We start from the raw sequence: 19,296 nt of genomic DNA on the forward strand, positions 1-19,296 counted from the left end.
TAAACTACACAGTGCTGTGTTTTGTGAAATAGGAAATACAGATGAGGCTAAATGTTGGACTTATCAGCCATTCTCAGGATTGTGATGCTACTGTTCCACTCCACAGTTCCCGTATTTATTGTCAACAACGTTACAGTCACATGAGCTGTAGCTCGCGAGGCAAATTCTGTTTTATTAACTTTCCAAGCTGTGGCCCATCTGATAAGGTAAATAAGCGGAACAACTCTGAAGAGAAACTTTGTGACACTGTCGTCCTACAAAGACTGTCACCTTGCTTTGTAAACAAAACAACAACAAGGAATTTCCAGTCCTTCTTTTCCCTGAATATTAATTCTGAACATTATATTGTATTTTGGGCTGCACAGTGTTTGCAGTGTTGCTATGCAGCAAGAACGTGTTTGGTTTGAATCTTGGTCTAGGGATTCCGACTTCCTCCAACAGTTCAGATTAATTAGTTTCTTTAGCTTCCCCTCTGATTCAATTGCATGCATTGCTGTCTGTTCTTTGTCTCTCCATTGCTTCGATGCTGGCAACCTGTCCATGATGTATCTCTGGAGACAAGTGTTTTGTGACCAAAACTGAATATGACAAATTTTATTTGATTTAAATTTTATTTCATATTTGATATAGTAAATACAACTTCTCTAACTCAGAGAAATAATAAAACAAGCAAAGGTTGTAACATTCTGTAAAAGTGCACCTACTTCTGCAACCATTATCTATAGACTCTAGGAGGCGCTGTTTATATTAGATTATTGTTTGAAACATTTTCCCCTTTGATTAGTCTGGTTTTTCAAAATCCACACAGAACAAATTATTTTCTCTAGCATGCCTTTATATCTACAGGCCATTAACACTAAACAACAAAGTAGCTCAGACGCCTTGTTCTTTCTCTCTTTGCACCCAGGCTTTTCATGCGCTTTAGCTCCCCCTGGTGGCTAAGTATGTCTACAACAGTTTATCAGTGGACCTCGTTAGATAAACAGAATCAAATAAAGTTAATATCATTGCAACATATACTTTCCCATGCATGATTTTCACAGATTATTATTTTTATTATTACTATTATGAATCAACTTTGCAGCATATATGATTCTGTTGAGAGATAAAATCAGAAAGTTTTATACTTGTATCACATTTAACATGTTCAAACACATAAAATTAATCTGTTTCTGCCTTTCCTTTACTCTCTGAGTCTTTCTCCTTTTTTTCTCTTTTTACACTTGAGTCCGTCTCGGGGCTCTGATGCCAAACAGCTTTCATGGCTTCACTAAATGCCTCCTGTACAGTTTCTGCTTCTGCACCTGCATTGTATCCTTTCCTGACTCCCCTCATGGCTTCACTTAAAGCAGCCTCAGAAAGCAATGTCGGGCTTTGGACAGATGCTTGTGGTGGAACATCTGAATGTTCCGACCCACTAAGTAAGAGTTTAATGTGCTTGGTCACACCAAGGAATGCTCCCAACAATGCCCCTGTAGCACTACCCACTAGCTGACACATTAACGAATTAAACACGCTTCTTTTAGCTTTGTTTCTAGTTTCCTCTGATGACTGGTTAGTTGATGAGGGCTTCATTTTTGCCTCCTCTACCTCTATTTGGTTTATCACTGCTTGCAGCATCTCATTGGTGTAAAACTTGCCATCATTTGCTTCACTAATCTTATCAACTGTACTCAGTATTTCTGCCACTTGGAGCTTATTGTTCCTATACTGATCTTCTGTGTTACGGTTCCAGTATTTATTGTCTACAACATGGCACCTGCCTCCACAGTTTTTCACCAGGTCTTTCAGTTCTTCGTTGTGTTGGGCAAAGTCCTCGATCCTCCTTCTCTCTGGGAGCTGGTCTCCATGGGTAAAGACAATGGCAGCAAATTTCAGAGCCTCTTCAGAGAAGTGTCTGCATATTTCTCTGATGACGTCTTTCTCCTGCTTTGTGAATTTCTCCACTTTAAGAACGATGAGGAAAGCGTGAGGTCCGGGAGCGCACTCTGTGATGCAGCTCAGGATCTCCTTCTTAAGCTTGACTTCAGAGACACGGGTGTCAAAAAGACCGGGACTGTCAATCAGAGTGAGGTTCCTGCCATTAACAGGTCTGGTTTCCCCTCGAGACAGACTTAGTTCGGAAATGGGAAAGTGGCTGATCTTGAAGACTTCCTCTCCAAATATGGTGTTAGCCAAGCTGCTTTTGCCACATCCAGTTTTCCCCAGAAGGACAATTCTCTTTGAGTCCGGCACTGGAAGAAAAGATTAGTACAAGAAAAGCATATTTGAATTGAAGCTTTTCAATTAACCCACTGCTCAGTAAACATCTGAGTTTAAGAAATACAAAATGTCAGTTGATGAATCTAGTGGCTTCGGACTGAGAAACAGATGGTTGCAGGTTTTTTAAACTTGAAAAAGTGAATATTTTATTCTTTTATTTGTTTTTCTTGGGATATGGGGAGATGTTACTCAAGGATGGGAGTAGTCCAAACACTGTGATCTGATAAATCCTCAGCAAACATTTTCACACATTTTCACACTTGGATATAATGTTAAATTCTTTCTCATAAAAACACATTCAGAACATAAAAAGAAAATCTCCACTTACTGGTAAACAAGAAACCAGTCAACTTTGAAGGGATTACAACACCAGGAAATGAAAATAAATAAATACAAACAGAAGTGAAATCATGCTCTCATAAAAACACACTTCAAACAGGAATCATATACAAAGATAAAATAAAAATTTTTTTTTTTTTTTTATTAATTTAAAAGCATTTAAAGCCTAAAAATAAGTCGGTGAAAATCTTACAAACCAGTACATTACAATGTAGCACCATATTCATCTGATTGCAGGCAAATGACTTCACTGTGCCTCCAACAGTTTTAAATCTGTCAGTCAAGACCATGAAAGTTAACATTTAACCCAACCAAGCTGATCAATGTTTAATCAATCAAATGCAAAATATGATGTTCGGAGCAGGAACAGGTAGAAAGAAAGCAAAACTGACCTTCCATGCTGTCAGAAAAGAGATCACAGCAAAGCCACCTGAAGACTGATCAGCTGCTCTTCTATGTAAGGAAAGTGTTGTCTGGGAACTACGATCACTGCTGTTGTTTTTCTACAGCAGCGTGTGATTGTTGTATATTCTGGTTTGCCTAGTTGGTTGAGGCAATGGAACAATGGAAAGTTTATAAAACACACCATGATTTATTGTTAGAGTACAGACTAGACATACACCTTGAATTTATCCACATAGGTCAATTCTTTTATGCGACAGATTTGCGAAAGTTACGGTTGTCAAACAGACGTGATTTTTCCATGCATTGAAAATTATTCATTGTAATCTTACGTGGCCACATTTGTTCCAAGCCATAGATGTGTAAAGCTATGGGGATAAAGACATATAGTCTGCCGACGTCACGGTACAGTGGCTTGCAAAAGTATTCATACCCTTTGAACTTTTGCATATTTTATCCACATTACAACCACTAACATGAATCTATTTCATTGGAATTTTATGTGAAAGACCGACACAAAGTGGTGTACAATTGTGAAGTCGAAAGAAAATGAAACAATGATTCAAAACTTTTTTTTTTTTTCACAAATCTAGAACTGAAAAGTGTGCTGTGCAAAAGAGTTCAGCCCCATGTTCTTCACGTGTGAGGATGTGGGTTTTCTGTGCATTTTTGATTAATAATTAATGTTCGTGTTTTGCTCTTGATTGTTTCCATTTGTCCCTTGTTATCCCCTGTGTATTTAGTCTTACCTGTCTCCTCCATTCTTCACCAGATGCTTGTCACACTCAGTCATTGCTATGTCACTGTTTGCCAGCCATGTTCGCATCTCGTCACTCATCTGTGGTTCCTGGCTAAAATTAAAATGAAATACACTTAGGTTTTTGGTTGCAACGTGACAAAATATGGAAATGTTTAAAGGATCTAAATACTTTTGCAAGCCGCTGTATGCTATTGACAGCTTTGGTCATTTATAGACGTTTTATTAGCATCATAAAAAAATCAATTTGTAATGTGTAATTTTAAGATGTAGGACTTCAGAACAAAGAATAACAGATTTTGAAGTGAAAAATCATTATATTTTTCCTCTGTCTTTGAATAAAGTTGTACAATTGTGTAATGTTATTTTGTTTAATTATAAAATAATGTATAATTTTTTATTTTTTTGCTTAATTATAAAGTACCAGTGGAACCTGCCCGTCAGTCAGAGGAGGATAACAATGACATCTTTCACAGCTTTTCAGGGTGGTGCCGGTTTTAAATTAGTTCATTCTACTCCTTTCAACGAAGCAGTTAATGAAAAGCCTAAAAACAATAAGCAAAAGAAACATGTTAATAATGTTCAAGAATGTCTTATGTGAGAATAGGAGGACAATGATGGCATCTTTTGATAGCTTTAAAGGGTTGCATCTTGATGTGACAGGAAACGAACTGAAAGGACATTTTTGTGTGAGGTATAACCCAATACCAGCCAGCAGAGACCTCAGAACAAAAGTGTTTACAGTCTTTTTATGTCACCAAAAGGCTGGCATGTTTTCAGCGCTACTGATAGATGAGACGGCAAAGCTACGGTGTGTACCTTTCATGAAAATATATTTTATATATACTGTCGGCAACAAAACATGCCGACAGTGCACCCTTCCCAGACAGCACTCCCCCCCCATCTCCAACACACCACACCAGGCCGACTGTCAAATTGAAGCCACCTCTCCGGATCACCACCACACACTTCCACCCACTAGAATCTGGCAACCACCCCACCCAAAGGGTCGGCCACCATAACCAAAAATCTGACCGATCCCAGAAGAACTGATTTGCCAGCCCTGTCCCCGACCGTCCCCCGAGGCCCCAAAGGTCATCCACAGCCCAGGCTCCAACCACAGGGCAGATACTTTCTTCTGGCCCCCCCATCCTCAAATGGCAATCAGTAAGGAAAAAGTCTGACTTAAGTTTTTTCTTATGTAAATTGTTTTATGTCTTTGTAGAAAAGTTAATGCACTAAAACCATACTTTACAAAAGCTGCATTCCCATTCATCATAGAATTGCTCAAATTGATATTAGGAAAATAAATTGGCTAAATAGAAACATGCTAATTCTGTAACAACTCATGTTTTTTTGTGCTAAGATGAGGTGTTTTTTCAGCAGAATAGAAACAAATGTATTTTGCAAGACTGCAATAGAAAAACGTCTTTTGCATCACAGGAGTCACAGCCGGATGTCACATTGAAGGAGACGACAGGAAATGGTAAGAGGATGATGGTTAGTTTTGGGTTTTTTTGGACATAGTGCAGTTGGCTCCACCAGAGCTCCCACAGCATCGCACAGCTCATAAAAAGTTGTGTGTCATTCCAACATGTTGAATTCATACCTCTTCTGCAAAACTGCTGACTACCATTTCCCCAAAATGGCACGTAAGAACCCGCTCTCCAAGTGTAAAGGGCTTGTTGCTCCAGTGCATGAATAAGATGCCGACTTCTGATGGCTGAATTATGAACACATCTCATGTAACTGTTTATATCCATCACTGCCATTACTGTTGAATAACCTTATTCATGTGTGATTTTAATTGAATTTCTTATTTAATGTAAAACACCTTTGCGGTTTTTCTCGTTTTTTTATTGTTTGGTTTTTTGACAGTAGAATATAGACCAAGTGTTGGACACATTTATAGTGGAAACTCAGCTACATATTGCTACAAAGTGGTACTAGGACTTTCTGCTGTGGTCCTCTGAAGAAAAGATGGGTAAAGATGAACAAATAGTGACTAATGATCTTCAACAGCCAAAATAATATATTGGTCAGGCACCATAATCTTCTGTTAGAAACAACATAAATGAGGTGTGCATTTAAAAAAAAAAAAAAGTTGAAGACCTCTGGAACGAGCTGAATCAGACAACTGTAAACAGCGACAATTGTTCTACTTTGGAAAGAACTTCAAACCCAACCAAGTTGGGTTTCTAGCTCAAAAAATCTTTTGGATTTTCTTATTGAACTGTGCAAGTGAAAATGTTCAAGTTTAAAATTGTTACTCTCATGATTCTTGGGTGTTTGAGTATTTAGACGTGTGTTTTTATAGTTTTTACTTTTTTGCCATGTTCCCTGTGGAACATCTTTCCCTCCTATTTCCTCAGTTCTATGTCAGCTGGTCAGTTATTCTGATACTGACCTGACATTTTATGCTCATTAAAAGCTTTTTTTTATTGTTATGTTTTATATTTGACTGATGAAAAACTAAACTCTTACACCAAGTAACACCAGCTTGGCTTTTAGGCTACGTTTGCGAAAGTGAGCGTGAAGTTAGATGCAGAAGTATTTATACAAGAGACATGTGGCCAACAAGTTGTTTTATTTTGCTATAACAACAAAAAACAAGAAAAAAAAAAGATGTGCCTAAACAAAAAACACAGATAGTTTATCGTACAGAAAAGTACCATAAATGTCAGTGTTGAAAAATGTTAAAATACATCTGGGAATATGATTGCTTTACCTTAAAATCAGTATACAGTGAAAACATTTCCAAAGAAGATTAGACTGTACAACACTCCAAACTGTAAAATTATTCAATTTGCTGAATTTACATACAAATTGAACCCAAAACACCAGTTTCATGAATACATAGCACAAAAACGACAATGGTGAGGAAGAATCCTAGTTTTAACATTCAAGTCTCCTTTACTGTTTATTCAAATGGATTAAATGGATCATATGTTCTTTCAAACAAATCCTTAAGCCATTCCAGTATACCTTCCACTCCGTCTGCTGATTCCAGCTCAACTTCCTGGCCTATGGGGATGGCTGGGGATGGTACGCTCACAGCTGTCATTTCTTTCCCCACTTCCTCTAAAGTTTCAACCATCAATTCTTCGGCACCGTGACTTGGTATCGTGGTGCTGGATAGTGTTATCTCTGGTAATGTCTGCTCTAACCTAGATTTGATGAACCAAGCGGAGATGGCTACAATTATTCCTGAGATTGCCACACCAATGATGACTTTGATGGGTATTTGTGTTCCTCTCTCCAAAGACTTCTTTTGGATTTTGACTATTGCCCATTGTCTGATCTCATCCTCTGACAGGTTTTCTGATGACATCTTGATCAGCTTTGCCTCTTCTTGTATTTTTCTCTCCGCCTCATTCAGCTCTGCATTGGTGTAGAACCCTCCTCTGTTCTCCATCAACATCTTGTCTATGGTGTTGAGCAGCTCTGCCACCTGGAACTTGTTGCTTCTGTAATTGTCTTCCTGGTTGTTCTTCCAGTACCTGTTATCAAAGACATGGCAGCGACCGCCACACTTCTCCACCAGTTCCCTCAGATTGTCACTCTGGTCCACATACTCTTCTATTTTCATCCCTTCAGGCAGCTGGTCCCCGTGGGTGAAGACCACCGCTGCGTACTTCAGGGCTTCATCTGTGAATTTCTCTAATATTTTGGTGACTACAGCCTTCTCCTGCTCTGTGTATCTCTCCACCTTGAGAAGAATCAGAAAGACATGAGGCCCCGGAGCGCACTCTATGATACACGTCTCCCACGCAGACTTGGCCTCCTTCTGAGACATCCTGCCTGAGTCGAACAAACCAGGCGTATCAATCAAAGTGAGGCTTTTGCCATTGACACTTTTGGTTTTAGCTTGGGAAGCAAAAGAGGTTGTGTCGTTAATTTTTTTTACTTGAAAAATTGCTTCTCCAAAAATGGTGTTAGCCAGGCTGCTCTTGCCGTTTCCACTCTTCCCCAGCAGGACAATCCTGAATGTGTCTGACCCTGGAGGAAAACAACAAATGATCAATTTACAGACTGCTTGGTGTTTATACTGTAAGACCCTTGCAATCAAAACTGAGTTTCAGTCACATCAACAAATGAATCAATTACATTCTAAATCAACTAAAAAATGTTAGTTTAAATATTGCACATTCAATCACTGTATATCTATATATATTTAATTGTAATCATAATCTCAGAAGAGTTTTTGAAAGTTGGATTAGTATTCAACTGAATAGGAGAACTGTCTGAAAAACCTCAGTGAACATGAAATTATTCTCTGCATTTGTAAATGTTATCAGTTTATCTGTCTATATCTAGAATCTAAGCTCTACATTTAGACAAAGGTCTCTTCCAGCACATATGACAACATAACAGTTTTGAATGACTTTTATCATTTGTATTAAATATTGTAGAAGTGTTAAGGTTTGCAGAGTCACACCCTCCCAAAATTCAATGAAGAGTAAATTAACAGAGTCAGAAATAGTAAAAGGAGTTATGCTAATTTTTTCTTAGGGGGGCTCAAATGACACGTTAGACTTTCTCATAAACCTACAGAACCTTCAGAAAGACAATTTGTTTGAGATTAAATAAATAAAATAATCAGATGAATAACCAAACAGCTCGTCATTTAATTGGGTCAAAAGTAATTCTCTTTTTACTGTAACAAAAACATTTCAGCGCAAAACAAATTTAACGTTAAGAGAGGTAAACTTGGAAACGTCAGCACAGCTTACCGTTCATGTTGTCGCAGAGAGAATTACATGAAGAAACGATGGATCGTCTGAGCTCGGAGGCTTGTTCTTTTGCTCTGACTTGCCTGCTTTGTTGTCTTTCTTCCTGTTTGACTTGTTTCCAGGCAGCAAGCTCGAAACACAAAGTGCAATTACATCAAATCAATTTTTGGTCCACCAGTGTGCAGCTTTGTAGAGCTCAACACTATCATAAAACAATGCAATGGAAGAGCAGATATAGCACAAAATATGAATTAGAAACAACATGGAGCCATGTTTATTAAAAGATACAAAGCAAGAGAAGATGGAGGAATCAGTTCATGAAATGGAAATTACTACTTATTTTTTGACAATATCTGACAAACAGTAATCTATGACTTTTGGGATCCTGCTTGTACTATTTCATAATGTTTAGCTAAGGGTCTTTATACATTTAAGAGATTATTAGAGACCATTATGCTGTTGGAGTACTAGTGTGTTGACCTTAATCTTAATATTTTTCTTACATTGTGAGTGTAAAACTAAGTATCATCAAAAGTATTGCTTATACTTTTTTTTGCTTAGTGTCGCTTATAAAGTGGCAAAGATATCTGGTTGTCCGCAACATTTCAAAAATCATTACTATGTTCTACATGGGATTTTGCGAAATTCGTCTTAAATGTACAATCAGTGTGTAGCCTAAAATGTGTTTATAATTTGTGTCAAAGTGAGCTTATGTATGTTTTTACAACAATTGATGTTCACAAAAACAAAACTTACTGAATCAAATGATTCTCTATTTAAATATCGGTCTATGCTTTCTGGACATTTTAACCAATTTACAAACTTTTGAGATCTACATGCAGGTTTAATAAAAGTTTGATTGCTCTGTGGATTTTGCTGTGATAATTTTTTTTATTATTTATTGCAGTTGAAAGTTTGCTGAGGTGAATATATGATTACATGCACATGATTCTTCCATTATGAATAAAAAAATCCCCATAAGGTTGAAGGATCATACCTGACATCTCATTTTCTGACTAATTCGCTTAAGAATAAAGTCTTAGGCTAACAACCTAAGAAATCTTAGAAAAAGGGTTAACACAACATTTACATTTGGTTATATGTTATTATTATTAACTATGTCATGACCAGATGGCCATGAGCATTACTACACATCATACTCACAGCAGCCCCTTCATTATTTAGTTTGTTTGGCTTTTAGGTGTATTTTTGTGACCATTTAAACTTTTCCTTTCTGTGTTTGTTCTTTTGGCTTAAATAATGTCCCTACTGGGTGCAGCTGGTAGGTAATCAACCCCTGTAAGGAAGACAAGTCCATCAAGTTTCTTATGAAACTTTTCAATTGGTCTGTTCAGCCGCCGCTATGCTGAACTCCCAGATGGTAAAAATAGTAAGCTCATTAAACAACTCAAACAGGTGACACAAAAGCTCAAGGAAAAGGAAAAGGTTTGGGGATCTGAGTCTCCGTAGCAGCATCGCAGCATGGAAGGTAAACCTGTATAACATTCATTTAAAATGTTATTTTTTTGGCTACTATGTTTTACAGATAATCATGTTTTTTTTCAAAGGGTGCAGTTATTTTTATTTTTTCAAACGTGTAAAAAAATTTTTCCTACAAAAAAATAAAACAGTAGTTTAAGTTTTCACTGTGAGTGTGTTTACCTCTGTACACAAAAATGTCATTTAATTCAGATGGTTTTGTCACATTTCCTGAGTTTGTATGTTTGTGTTTACATTTAAACTCAACACCTTTAATTTGGCTGAATTTTTCTTTTTCAGTCAATATGTTTGTTTCTGATAGGAAATTTGACAAGTGCCAACAATATTATCATGTCCGGTTAGGGGAATGGTGGTAAAATGAAAGGGCTACTTTAAATCATTTCTATCTTGGGATGTGAATATTTCTGGACTAGTTGTGAAACATTTCCCTAAACACATTTAATTCCCATTCTGCTTTCTACGTCATAAAAATACTTTTTGATTAATACAAACAAAATTATCCATGTCCTCATATAAACTTCTTTTTTTTTCTCTTCCAGAAAATATGAGGATTGTGGTTTTGGGAAAGACTGGAGCTGGGAAAAGCAGTCTTTTAAACACCTTGTCTGGAGAGAATGCATTTGAAATAAATCATACCGCCAAATCTGGAACCAGAACATGTGAGGCAAAGTCAAAAACGGTCGTTGGGAAAAATTTGCTTCTGGTCGATACTCCCGGTTTTTTCGACACTGACAGATCTGAAGAAGACATGAAGGCTGAGATAGTAAGCTGCATCACAGAGTGCGCTCCTGGTCCTCATGTGTTTATCATCGTGCTAAAAGTGGAGAAATTCACAGAACAGGAGAACCAAGTCATAAAGAAGTTAACCGACTACTTCTCAGATGAAGCTCTGAGGTTTGCCACAGTGCTGTTCACTCATGGAGACCAACTGGGAGAGGAAACACACATTGATCAGTTTGTTAATGAAAGTGAAGAGCTGAGAAACCTGGTAAAGAGGTGTGGGAACAGATGCAACGTCCTTGATAACAAATACTGGAAGGGAAGCCAGGACGAATACAGGAGCAACTCTGTCCAGGTGAAAGAGCTTCTGAACACATTGTACAACATTTTTGAGGCAAACAATGGAGGATATTATACCACAGAGATGCTGCAGATGGCCAACAGAAATATCGACGATGAGAGAGAGAGCTTAAGGCAAGCGTTTCCGAATCTGTCCCCTGCTGAGGTCACGCAAAAGGCCAAAAGTGTTGTCACTGAAAACATCCTGTTAAAGGTGACAGGGATTTCAGCAGGGGCACTTTTAGGTGCATTTCTTGGTGGTGGAATAAAATTAATGAGAGAAGGAAACCCAACAGTGCCAATAGTACTTGGAATAGCATTCGGGACGGCAGTGGGGATAGCTCTGGGAGCAGAGACCACAGGTGCAGGTGGCACAGCAACATCTACAGTTCAGACGACTGGAGAACTCCAGGAGTTAGGTTCAAGTGACAATGACGCTGACTAAGCAGAACCACAGAGGAAATAAACTTCTTCCACTGGATAATGTAGGCTGAAAGACATATTATAAGAGGATACTGACCTTTTGCAATTACCGTATCACTTTGAGGCGCCATGATGGACATCTGAAGTGATGGACGGGAGTAACTGGGATCATTTTCCCAAGTTGCTTTGGACCCAACAAATTTGTCTCTGAAATTTAGCTGTATTTAGTTAGAAACAGCTAGCTCAGACGCTAACCTGTACCTTCTCCAAGATTTTCGTCCAGTTCGCTCTGCTTTTTTCATCACACACTAATGTAACAACTGCTTTCTATATGTTGTGGTTAAATGTTAGTTTATAGTGATACACAGTTTTTAATAATAGCCATTTTAACCAATTGAGGGATTGCTTTCAGAGCTATGATTTATATATATTATGTGTCTTTTGTATATTTGTTTAACTGACAGGTATGACCTCTCCAATTCCAAAGAAAATGAAGAAACGGGAGTAAACCTGAAACTTTACTTAAAGTCATTGTGTGTTCAGAAAATGCACCTCTTTAATATTTGTAAAACACTGTGATGGACATAAAACCTCATTTGAATTAGAATGTACGAACTTTGCAGAGTTGTCATTTCTATGGGCAGAGTGACACTGCTGTGAATAATAACTGTAACCTGTAAATATAATTTCAATTACTGTACCTAATGCAAATTTGATTACTTTTTGTGCTTGGCATCTATGTAATAAAAAATGAAAAAGACCTAGAGTGGATTTATTTTTGCTTGTCAAGTAAGTATCAGTGAAGCATCAATGCACACACAGGCATAGTTATGTATCCATCCATTATCTTACACTCTTGTCCCTAGTGAGGTAATGAGGGGTGAGCTCCACTGCCTTCTCCCAGTGCTCTCAGTGCTAACTACAAAAATGCACAGCTTGGTCAGAAACAACTGATCAGAGCAAGAAGGGGGGTCTTAGCGCTGACAATCATTCTCTTGCGTACTACACTCATTCACCACCTTGCTATGCTATGGCTAGCTTGTCAATTGCTCAGTTAGCATGGTCACTAATCATGGTGGATTAATGGTTTTCCTGTAACGGTGAGTTGTTTTTCCACCATTAGCACACTTTGCAGCAAGTACACAAGTTTGATTGACAGCTCTAAGACCCTCCTCCTGGCTCTGATTGGTTGTTTATGACCGGGAGTTGTGCGTTTTTGCAGACTGCAAAAGCAGCACAGGGAGGAGGGGGGGGATTTAATTTTTTTTTGTAGATTGTCTCAAGAAAACAAGTTTTTTTTTTTTTTTTTTAATTTTTAGAAACGTTACATACTCCAGCTTTAAATGTGATGGAAATATCAATCAGTTTTGAAATGCAAATACAACTCATCTTTTATGAGGGTGAGGATTTTCCATCATCCAAAGCAAATTTCACCTAGTAATGTTTCTATATCTTTAATAATTTTTGCCTTGTCTTCTCACAAGTTGGTTAGGTAGATAGAAATCACCATATCAATGAACAGCGAAATGCACGGTACTTTGACTATAAGTCATGGGATGGCATAACTTAGTTTTGAAATTCCTCATCTACCAGAAGCACTGACAAAACGTGAAATATTTTCGTAATTCAAGATAACAACTTGTCCTGTGTTTGAGCATGTGGGATGATATGTTCTAAGTGACTTGCTTGGCTTAAGAATACTTTTTGGGACCTCACCTGATAGAGCAACACAACACATTGTGCAAATAAAGAGCTGGAAATTTGAACGCGAAGTAAGAAAACACTTTGGTGAACAACCTTTCACATCAATTACAGCTATGAATGTACATTTTTTGCACAATTAGATTTGCTAAAAATATCAAGCTCAGTTAGAGCATCTATGAACAACAATTTTCAAGTAAAATTCTTCGGACAATTTTACATTTATGTTTTCCTTCCACTTCACAAACTTGCACTACCAAGGCATTGAGAGATCAAACACAAAGATTATACAATATTGTAGCCATGGTAACACAACAATCAAACTATCAAGCTGATTCTTTAAACTTTTACGAAGTATACTTCCTAATTAAATCCTAAATGTACTTTTTATTTTTTTTTATTTCTTCTCTGCTGAATGCATGAAATAAAATTTAATACCATTATCATTCTCAATAAATGAATGCTACAGGTTTAGCTCTATGGTCTGTGTTACAATTCAACCATTTCTACTGAGTTTTCTTTACCTTGTTATCCCATTCTTATAATTCTAGATCTCAGAAGTGCTAACATAAAAAAGTACGTAGAGTGAACCTCTTTGAGCTTTTTTGATCTTTGAAGCAGTCTGCAGCCCAAGTTGTTATAGAGGTTAAACAGATTTTATTAGGGCTTATTTAGCAAAATAGCAGCAAATTTGCTTATTTCATACCTTCATAACCAGCGACCTTCTCTCCTCTGGTCTGTTTAACAACTACAGTCTCAGATCAACTCAGCCCTCCACCTCTGTCAGCAGCAGAAACAGCTAATTTATACCTATCAGGGAGAATACAGACTATATTTGCTTTGCATTGCCCCCACATGATGACAGTGATATAGTATGATCAGGTTAAAAATGAGATTCTTGATTAATATGGGTTGTTGCTATGTTGTTGTCCCGTGTTTTAAGATCTTGTTCATTGTGCCCCTTTTTAACTTTGAGCCCCCGCCCCTCCAAAGGTCTCTGCACGGCCCTGGCATCAGCGCTATCAACTGCACCACAGTGCATTGAAAGTGATCGTACCTCTTTGATGTGAGTAGCTCTCTTAAACACCGAGGCATCATACAACTCAGACGGTAATTGTTATATTGAAACAATTACTTTTGCTGGCTTAGTTAATGATGTGGGATAGTTTTGCTTTGTGTTTCATTGTTTCATTGCAATGAAACTGTCACTGTAATCGACATTAAATCATATTTTCAGTCATTGGACCCGCCTTTCATAAGAACGGACTGTAATTATCATCATTATTGTTTGGGTTTTTTTAAAATGTACATTGAAAGTATTTCGTTTCAGGATTCAACTTGCTCCATTGCCCTGCCTTGAAAAACCAGTGGCTCAAGAAGACTCTCTGGTTGCTGCTTGAACATCACAGTGTTTTTGTTTTGGTGACATTTAGTTCTAAAGAGTTCTCTGCAATAGGCTGGACCAAGTTTTTAACCGCAATGCAGTCGATCAAATGAGTCACCAGCACCACGTCAAATGCATATTTCATAAGTGTTGTTCCTTCAACGCTGCAAAGCATGTTGATGTTCCCAGAGGAAAGGATGAATAGGTGATACAGCACAGGTCTGTGGGCCTCTAGACTGTAAAGAAAATATTGCTTATTGGCTTTTAAATGCAAACACTTGGCAGTGAATCCAAGTGAATTCTTCAAACCATTTCTCTTGGATATACTTAGGGTTTTCTTTGCAAGTTTGTAACTGCTATTTCTTTTTTATTGGCTTTGCTTTTCCGACATGTGCTCCTTTGCTGCTGCCTGTCCAGACAAACATGGCCGAAAGCAGAACATCTTTGAGCCATTAAAACATTTGATTCATAATTACATGAGTTAATGATGATAATCCTTCGACTCACATTTCAGTTTAGCAGTACAACATCTACAGAAGTCTCTCAGTTCCACCTTTCTCTCTCTTTTTTAGATATTCGACCACCATGGCTGCACCTTGTCACCAAACACATGCACACGGTGGGTTTCTTTCAACGGTAGGTTTTGGATTTGTGGCATGCAAAGTATATAGTTGCCCACCGATGCAGTAAGTCTCTGCAGCTTCTGAGTTACCAAGATCATTTAATGTATTTTCTTAATGCTGCTCTCTTTCCCCAGACGGGGAAGGAATAGTCTGGGGAATCCTATAATCATAAATATCACCTATTTATGATTATATATGATATTTATTTTCTAATTAGGTGACTTAAGAAGGCAATTCATGCAAGGTTTTATTTTATTCATGGAGGTCAGAGTAAAGGGGGTTGAATACAAACACTTTACTTTCAGATTTGTGTTTCTTGTGATACTTTGGGTTGCTCTTCCAAGCAACGTCCCAATAAGATACAATTTGCATGATCGAATACTGAAAACAACAACAAAAAAACACAACCAGTATGAACACTTTAAGGAACAGTAACAATAGGCTATTATTTGGGATTATTTGCTCCACCCCTTGATAGTGTCTTTTTTGGGTAAGGTAGAACAAGTGGAAATAAGTTTGACATTTAAAAAATATTCATTTGTTTTGCTGTCAATCTGGTTTCTATGCTGCTTTAAATAAGTACTGGAATAACAACCCTATTAAAATGAAGGTGTGCCCAAATACAAAGCTGGACGAAGCTCCAAATTTGAATTAAGACGTTTTCTAAAGTGTTTCGTAACTTTGTGAGTGAATTACAGTTAATATAAGGAGATCGTCAACAGATAAACACTCTAATTAGAATTAGTCTAAACAGAACAGTTTGTGATTTTTTTAAGTAATCAATAGGAATATATGTTATTCTTGTTAGCAAAAATAATGATTTCTTTGATATCCTGCTCATTCAGAGCAGCACAAAAATGTTTGGAAAGGATTCCCATTTTGACATATTTTTAAGTCTTGGATAATTTTCCAAATGTTCCATCACAAAATCCATAAAAAAAACAACAACAACAACACTTTCAACTGTTATGTGACAGTAAAGTGAAAAAGTTCAAGTGGTAAGGCTGCTGTTGTTACCAATGAATGAATGTTCTACCAATGCAGGACTTAGAAGTGAAAGTGACTTCAATCTGCAACTTCAGGGTGTTGTTCAGGGTTGGAACAGGAGGACATGCTGTCAGGTCTTTTAAAAGTGAATTTAATCTGTGTGACCTCATGGATAATTATATTAGCAATTATCCAAACAAAAGGTTTTAAGATGGTTGTGTCCACACCTTTAATGACCAAATACCAAACTAAAGATTGATTTAGTTGCTTTCATTTTTGATTCTCAGATCTTTTGTAAAACAGAAAGGTCCCTTAAAAGGCCAAGGATCTGTCACCAAATCATGAAGTTACAAGTTTATGGACAAATCTTCCATAAGACAAACCTTATGGAAGATTTGTGCATAAACTTGTAATTTTCACATTCTATGGGTGGGTTTTCATTTTTGAAGTTAATTTTTCTTGAATGTCATTTATAATCATAAGTTTGGTCATATTCTGTTCCCTTCTCTGTGTGTATTGTTGTTATATTGTTATATTAATTTGTATGAAGTTAATTATTTTCATAAGTAAAGTTAAACCTCTTTTTCTGAAACCAGAAACTTCTCTGCTGGTACTTTTTACTTTTAGTGCGTGGAGAACCTCCTCGTCCTGCACAGAAACTACTCTGACATTCCTTTTGACACAAGAGCAGCCATGACACACAGGATAGAGAAAGTGTTTTATTTTGGGAGAAAAATGCATGGACGCACATGTACAAGTATATAGTCACATATTCCTAATGGCAAAAAGAATCTAAAACACTTGATGATTAGTCAAACGGACAGAAAGGATTGTACGTTTGTTCAAATAATGCATTAAGATAGTCACAAATGGCTTCAAATGTGTTTGGTATTGCCTGCTCAGCTTTCTGATGTAAAATGGGTTGAGCTGCTTCCACAACTGATTCCTCTGCTAAGCTTGATGTTGAGTTTGATCCGGAGATGATCAACCAAGCAAGTAATCCAACACCAACACCAACTGCACCAACTGAGACCAACTTTTTCCAAAATGTTTCCTTCAACTGTTTTTTTAGGACAACACTTTTTACCTGCTGTCTCATTTCACCCTCTGACATGTTCTCTGTTGACAGTTTTAAAAGCTTTATCTCCTCTTGCATTTCTCTCTCAATGTCATTGAGTGTTTTATTTCTGTAGAACCCTCCTTTGTTCTCCATCAACATCTTGTCTATGGTGTTGAGCAGCTCGGCCAACTGGAACTTGTTGCTTCTGTAATCGTCTTCCTGGTTGTTCTTCCAGTACCTGTTATCAAAGACATGGCAGCGACCTCCACACTTCTCCACCAGTTCCCTCAGACCGTCACTCTGATCAGCATACTGTTTTATTTCCATCCCCTCAGGCAGCTGGTCACCGTGGGTGAAGACCACCGCTGCGTACTTCAGGGCGTCATCGGAGAAGTACCGCCGTATGTTAGCGATGACGTCTTCCTCTTGCTCGGTGTACTTCTCCACTTTGAGAACGATCAGAAAAACGTGAGGCCCGGGAGCGCACTCTATGATGCACCTCAGTAACTCGGGTTTCACGGCCTCCGGAGACCTGCCTGAGTCGAACAGCCCAGGTGTATCGATCAAAGTAAAGTTTCTTCCATTGACGAGTTTTGTTTGTGCTTCGGTAGCAAAGGAATCCATGTCGTTAAAATTTTTAGCGAAGAATATGGCTTCTCCGAAAATGGTGTTGCCCAGGCTGCTCTTCCCGTTCCGACTTTCCCCCAGCAGGACGATCCTGAATGCGGCTGCAGCTAAAGGGAAAGAACAGCAAATCATTCAAACTAACCTTTTTGCTTCGTGTACAAAAACACAGCTACATCTGAGTTTTTTTTTAAAGCTGTATTGATTCAACAACCAACAGTTTGATGCAAAATTAAAAAACTTTATTTAATCCTTGGCTAGTGTGGACTAATGAGTCGCAGCAGATCCTGTAGTTTGGTACATGAAGTAAGCCCAACAAAGGTACATCCAAAAAAATGTCATTACCCAGTTGAACAAAGCAGCATCAAACCAAACAACAACTTCTATTAATTTGTATTGAAATTGACTATTATCGATATCCAACATCATTGTGCTAACATTTACCGCTAAATCATATTTCACTTTAATTTCTGCAACATAGAGTGTACATTTAGCGAGATTGGAGGATTCATTTAATTTACAACAAGCTTGCAGTGATACAACATTTCACTACTAAAGGAAAGGTTATCAATGACAACATTACAGAAACTGAGTTAAAACATCTAAATTACATCTGTAAGCCTGTACCGGTAATCTTATATAACGTTTCGGGAACACTTTAATTGATGGGGTGTACATAAGACTGACATGACAGTGTTATAAACATGACATAAAACCAGTAATGAAGAAGAAGGAGTCTTTATGAATGTTTATGACTGTTGTTATGAAGTGTCATTCAATAAATAATATTTTTAATGCAAAGTTGACAATGGACTTTTTAATACAACTTTTAATGCAACTGTGCATTAAAAGTGTCATTATTTTTACTGAATGAAACTTCATGACAACTGTCATAGACATTCATAAAGACTCCTTCATGTTCATGATTGTTGCTATGTCATGTTTATGACACTGTCATGTCAGTCTTATGGACACCACTTCAAATAAAGTGTTACCTTGTTTCTCTTGATTTCACTAATAATTGTTTTGCTGATAAGTTGTTTAGGTGTGGCAGAGCAAAACTTACTGCTTGAGTAAATCATAGTAGGAAAAAGAATTGACAACCTTTACCTGTTAAAGTAATCTTTAGAAAGTGTCTATATGTAACGTTTAATCATAATCAAACCAGGTTCACATGACAGAAACAGCTAAAACCTCTTTCCATCTCATTGATTTTTATAACAGGTAAATTCTAGGTATTTAGAGGAAAATTTATTTATATAACTTACCTTCCATTTTGCCAAAAAAAAAAATTAGCAGTGAAATACAAAATGCCTCCTTCTTTGGTCTTTTCTCTTGATCTGTAGCTCCGACTTGCCTCAGTTTGACTGCTTTGCTCTCATCTGACCTGTCTGACTTGTTTCATCATGGTGAACAGAATGAATGACTAAACAGGTGTCATC

General features: G+C 37.4%; 4 protein-coding genes across 4 annotated transcripts; 1 reads left to right on the forward strand and 3 right to left on the reverse strand.

Annotated features, from left to right (window-relative positions):
* Positions 1-762: 762 nt before the first annotated feature.
* LOC106962717 (GTPase IMAP family member 7-like) lies at positions 763-4,911 on the reverse strand. The gene is made up of 4 exons (XM_015057287.1): positions 4,796-4,911; positions 3,753-3,854; positions 2,994-3,001; positions 763-2,234 (listed from the first exon to the last, which is right to left on the reverse strand). Exons 1-4 carry the CDS (start codon positions 4,909-4,911, stop codon positions 1,162-1,164), a joined length of 1,299 nt encoding a protein of 432 aa, XP_014912773.1. The 3' UTR covers positions 763-1,161.
* Positions 4,912-6,349: 1,438 nt separating this feature from the next.
* On the reverse strand, positions 6,350-8,551 carry LOC106962722 (GTPase IMAP family member 7-like). Its single transcript, XM_015057292.1, has 2 exons — positions 8,494-8,551; positions 6,350-7,759 (listed from the first exon to the last, which is right to left on the reverse strand). Exons 1-2 carry the CDS (start codon positions 8,498-8,500, stop codon positions 6,681-6,683), a joined length of 1,086 nt encoding a protein of 361 aa, XP_014912778.1. The 5' UTR covers positions 8,501-8,551; the 3' UTR covers positions 6,350-6,680.
* Positions 8,552-10,495: 1,944 nt separating this feature from the next.
* LOC106962718 (GTPase IMAP family member 4-like) lies at positions 10,496-11,766 on the forward strand. Its single transcript, XM_015057288.1, has one exon. It carries the CDS (start codon positions 10,496-10,498, stop codon positions 11,495-11,497), a length of 1,002 nt encoding a protein of 333 aa, XP_014912774.1. The 3' UTR covers positions 11,498-11,766.
* Positions 11,767-16,970: 5,204 nt separating this feature from the next.
* Positions 16,971-19,285, reverse strand: LOC106962723 (GTPase IMAP family member 7-like). The gene is made up of 2 exons (XM_015057295.1): positions 19,123-19,285; positions 16,971-17,964 (listed from the first exon to the last, which is right to left on the reverse strand). The coding sequence occupies exons 1-2, from the start codon at positions 19,127-19,129 to the stop codon at positions 16,979-16,981; spliced, it is 993 nt and encodes a 330-aa protein (XP_014912781.1). The 5' UTR covers positions 19,130-19,285; the 3' UTR covers positions 16,971-16,978.
* Between the last annotated feature and the right edge of the window lie 11 nt (positions 19,286-19,296).

This window comes from Poecilia latipinna, unplaced genomic scaffold (genome assembly GCF_001443285.1).
Source record: "Poecilia latipinna isolate Pla-1442-1.1 unplaced genomic scaffold, P_latipinna-1.0 Scaffold1453, whole genome shotgun sequence".
NCBI lineage: Eukaryota > Metazoa > Chordata > Actinopteri > Cyprinodontiformes > Poeciliidae > Poecilia > Poecilia latipinna.

Coding starts and splice junctions, on each gene's coding strand:
- LOC106962717 (XM_015057287.1), bottom strand. CDS start 4,911: ATGGGGGGGCCAGAAGAAAGTATCTGCCCTGTGGTTGGAGCCTGGGCT. Junction 3,855..4,795: donor AATCAGTTCTTCTGGGATCG/GTCAGATTTTTG, acceptor TTTTAATTTTAG/CCAGGAACCACAGATGAGTG.
- LOC106962718 (XM_015057288.1), top strand. CDS start 10,496: ATGTCCTCATATAAACTTCTTTTTTTTTCTCTTCCAGAAAATATGAGG.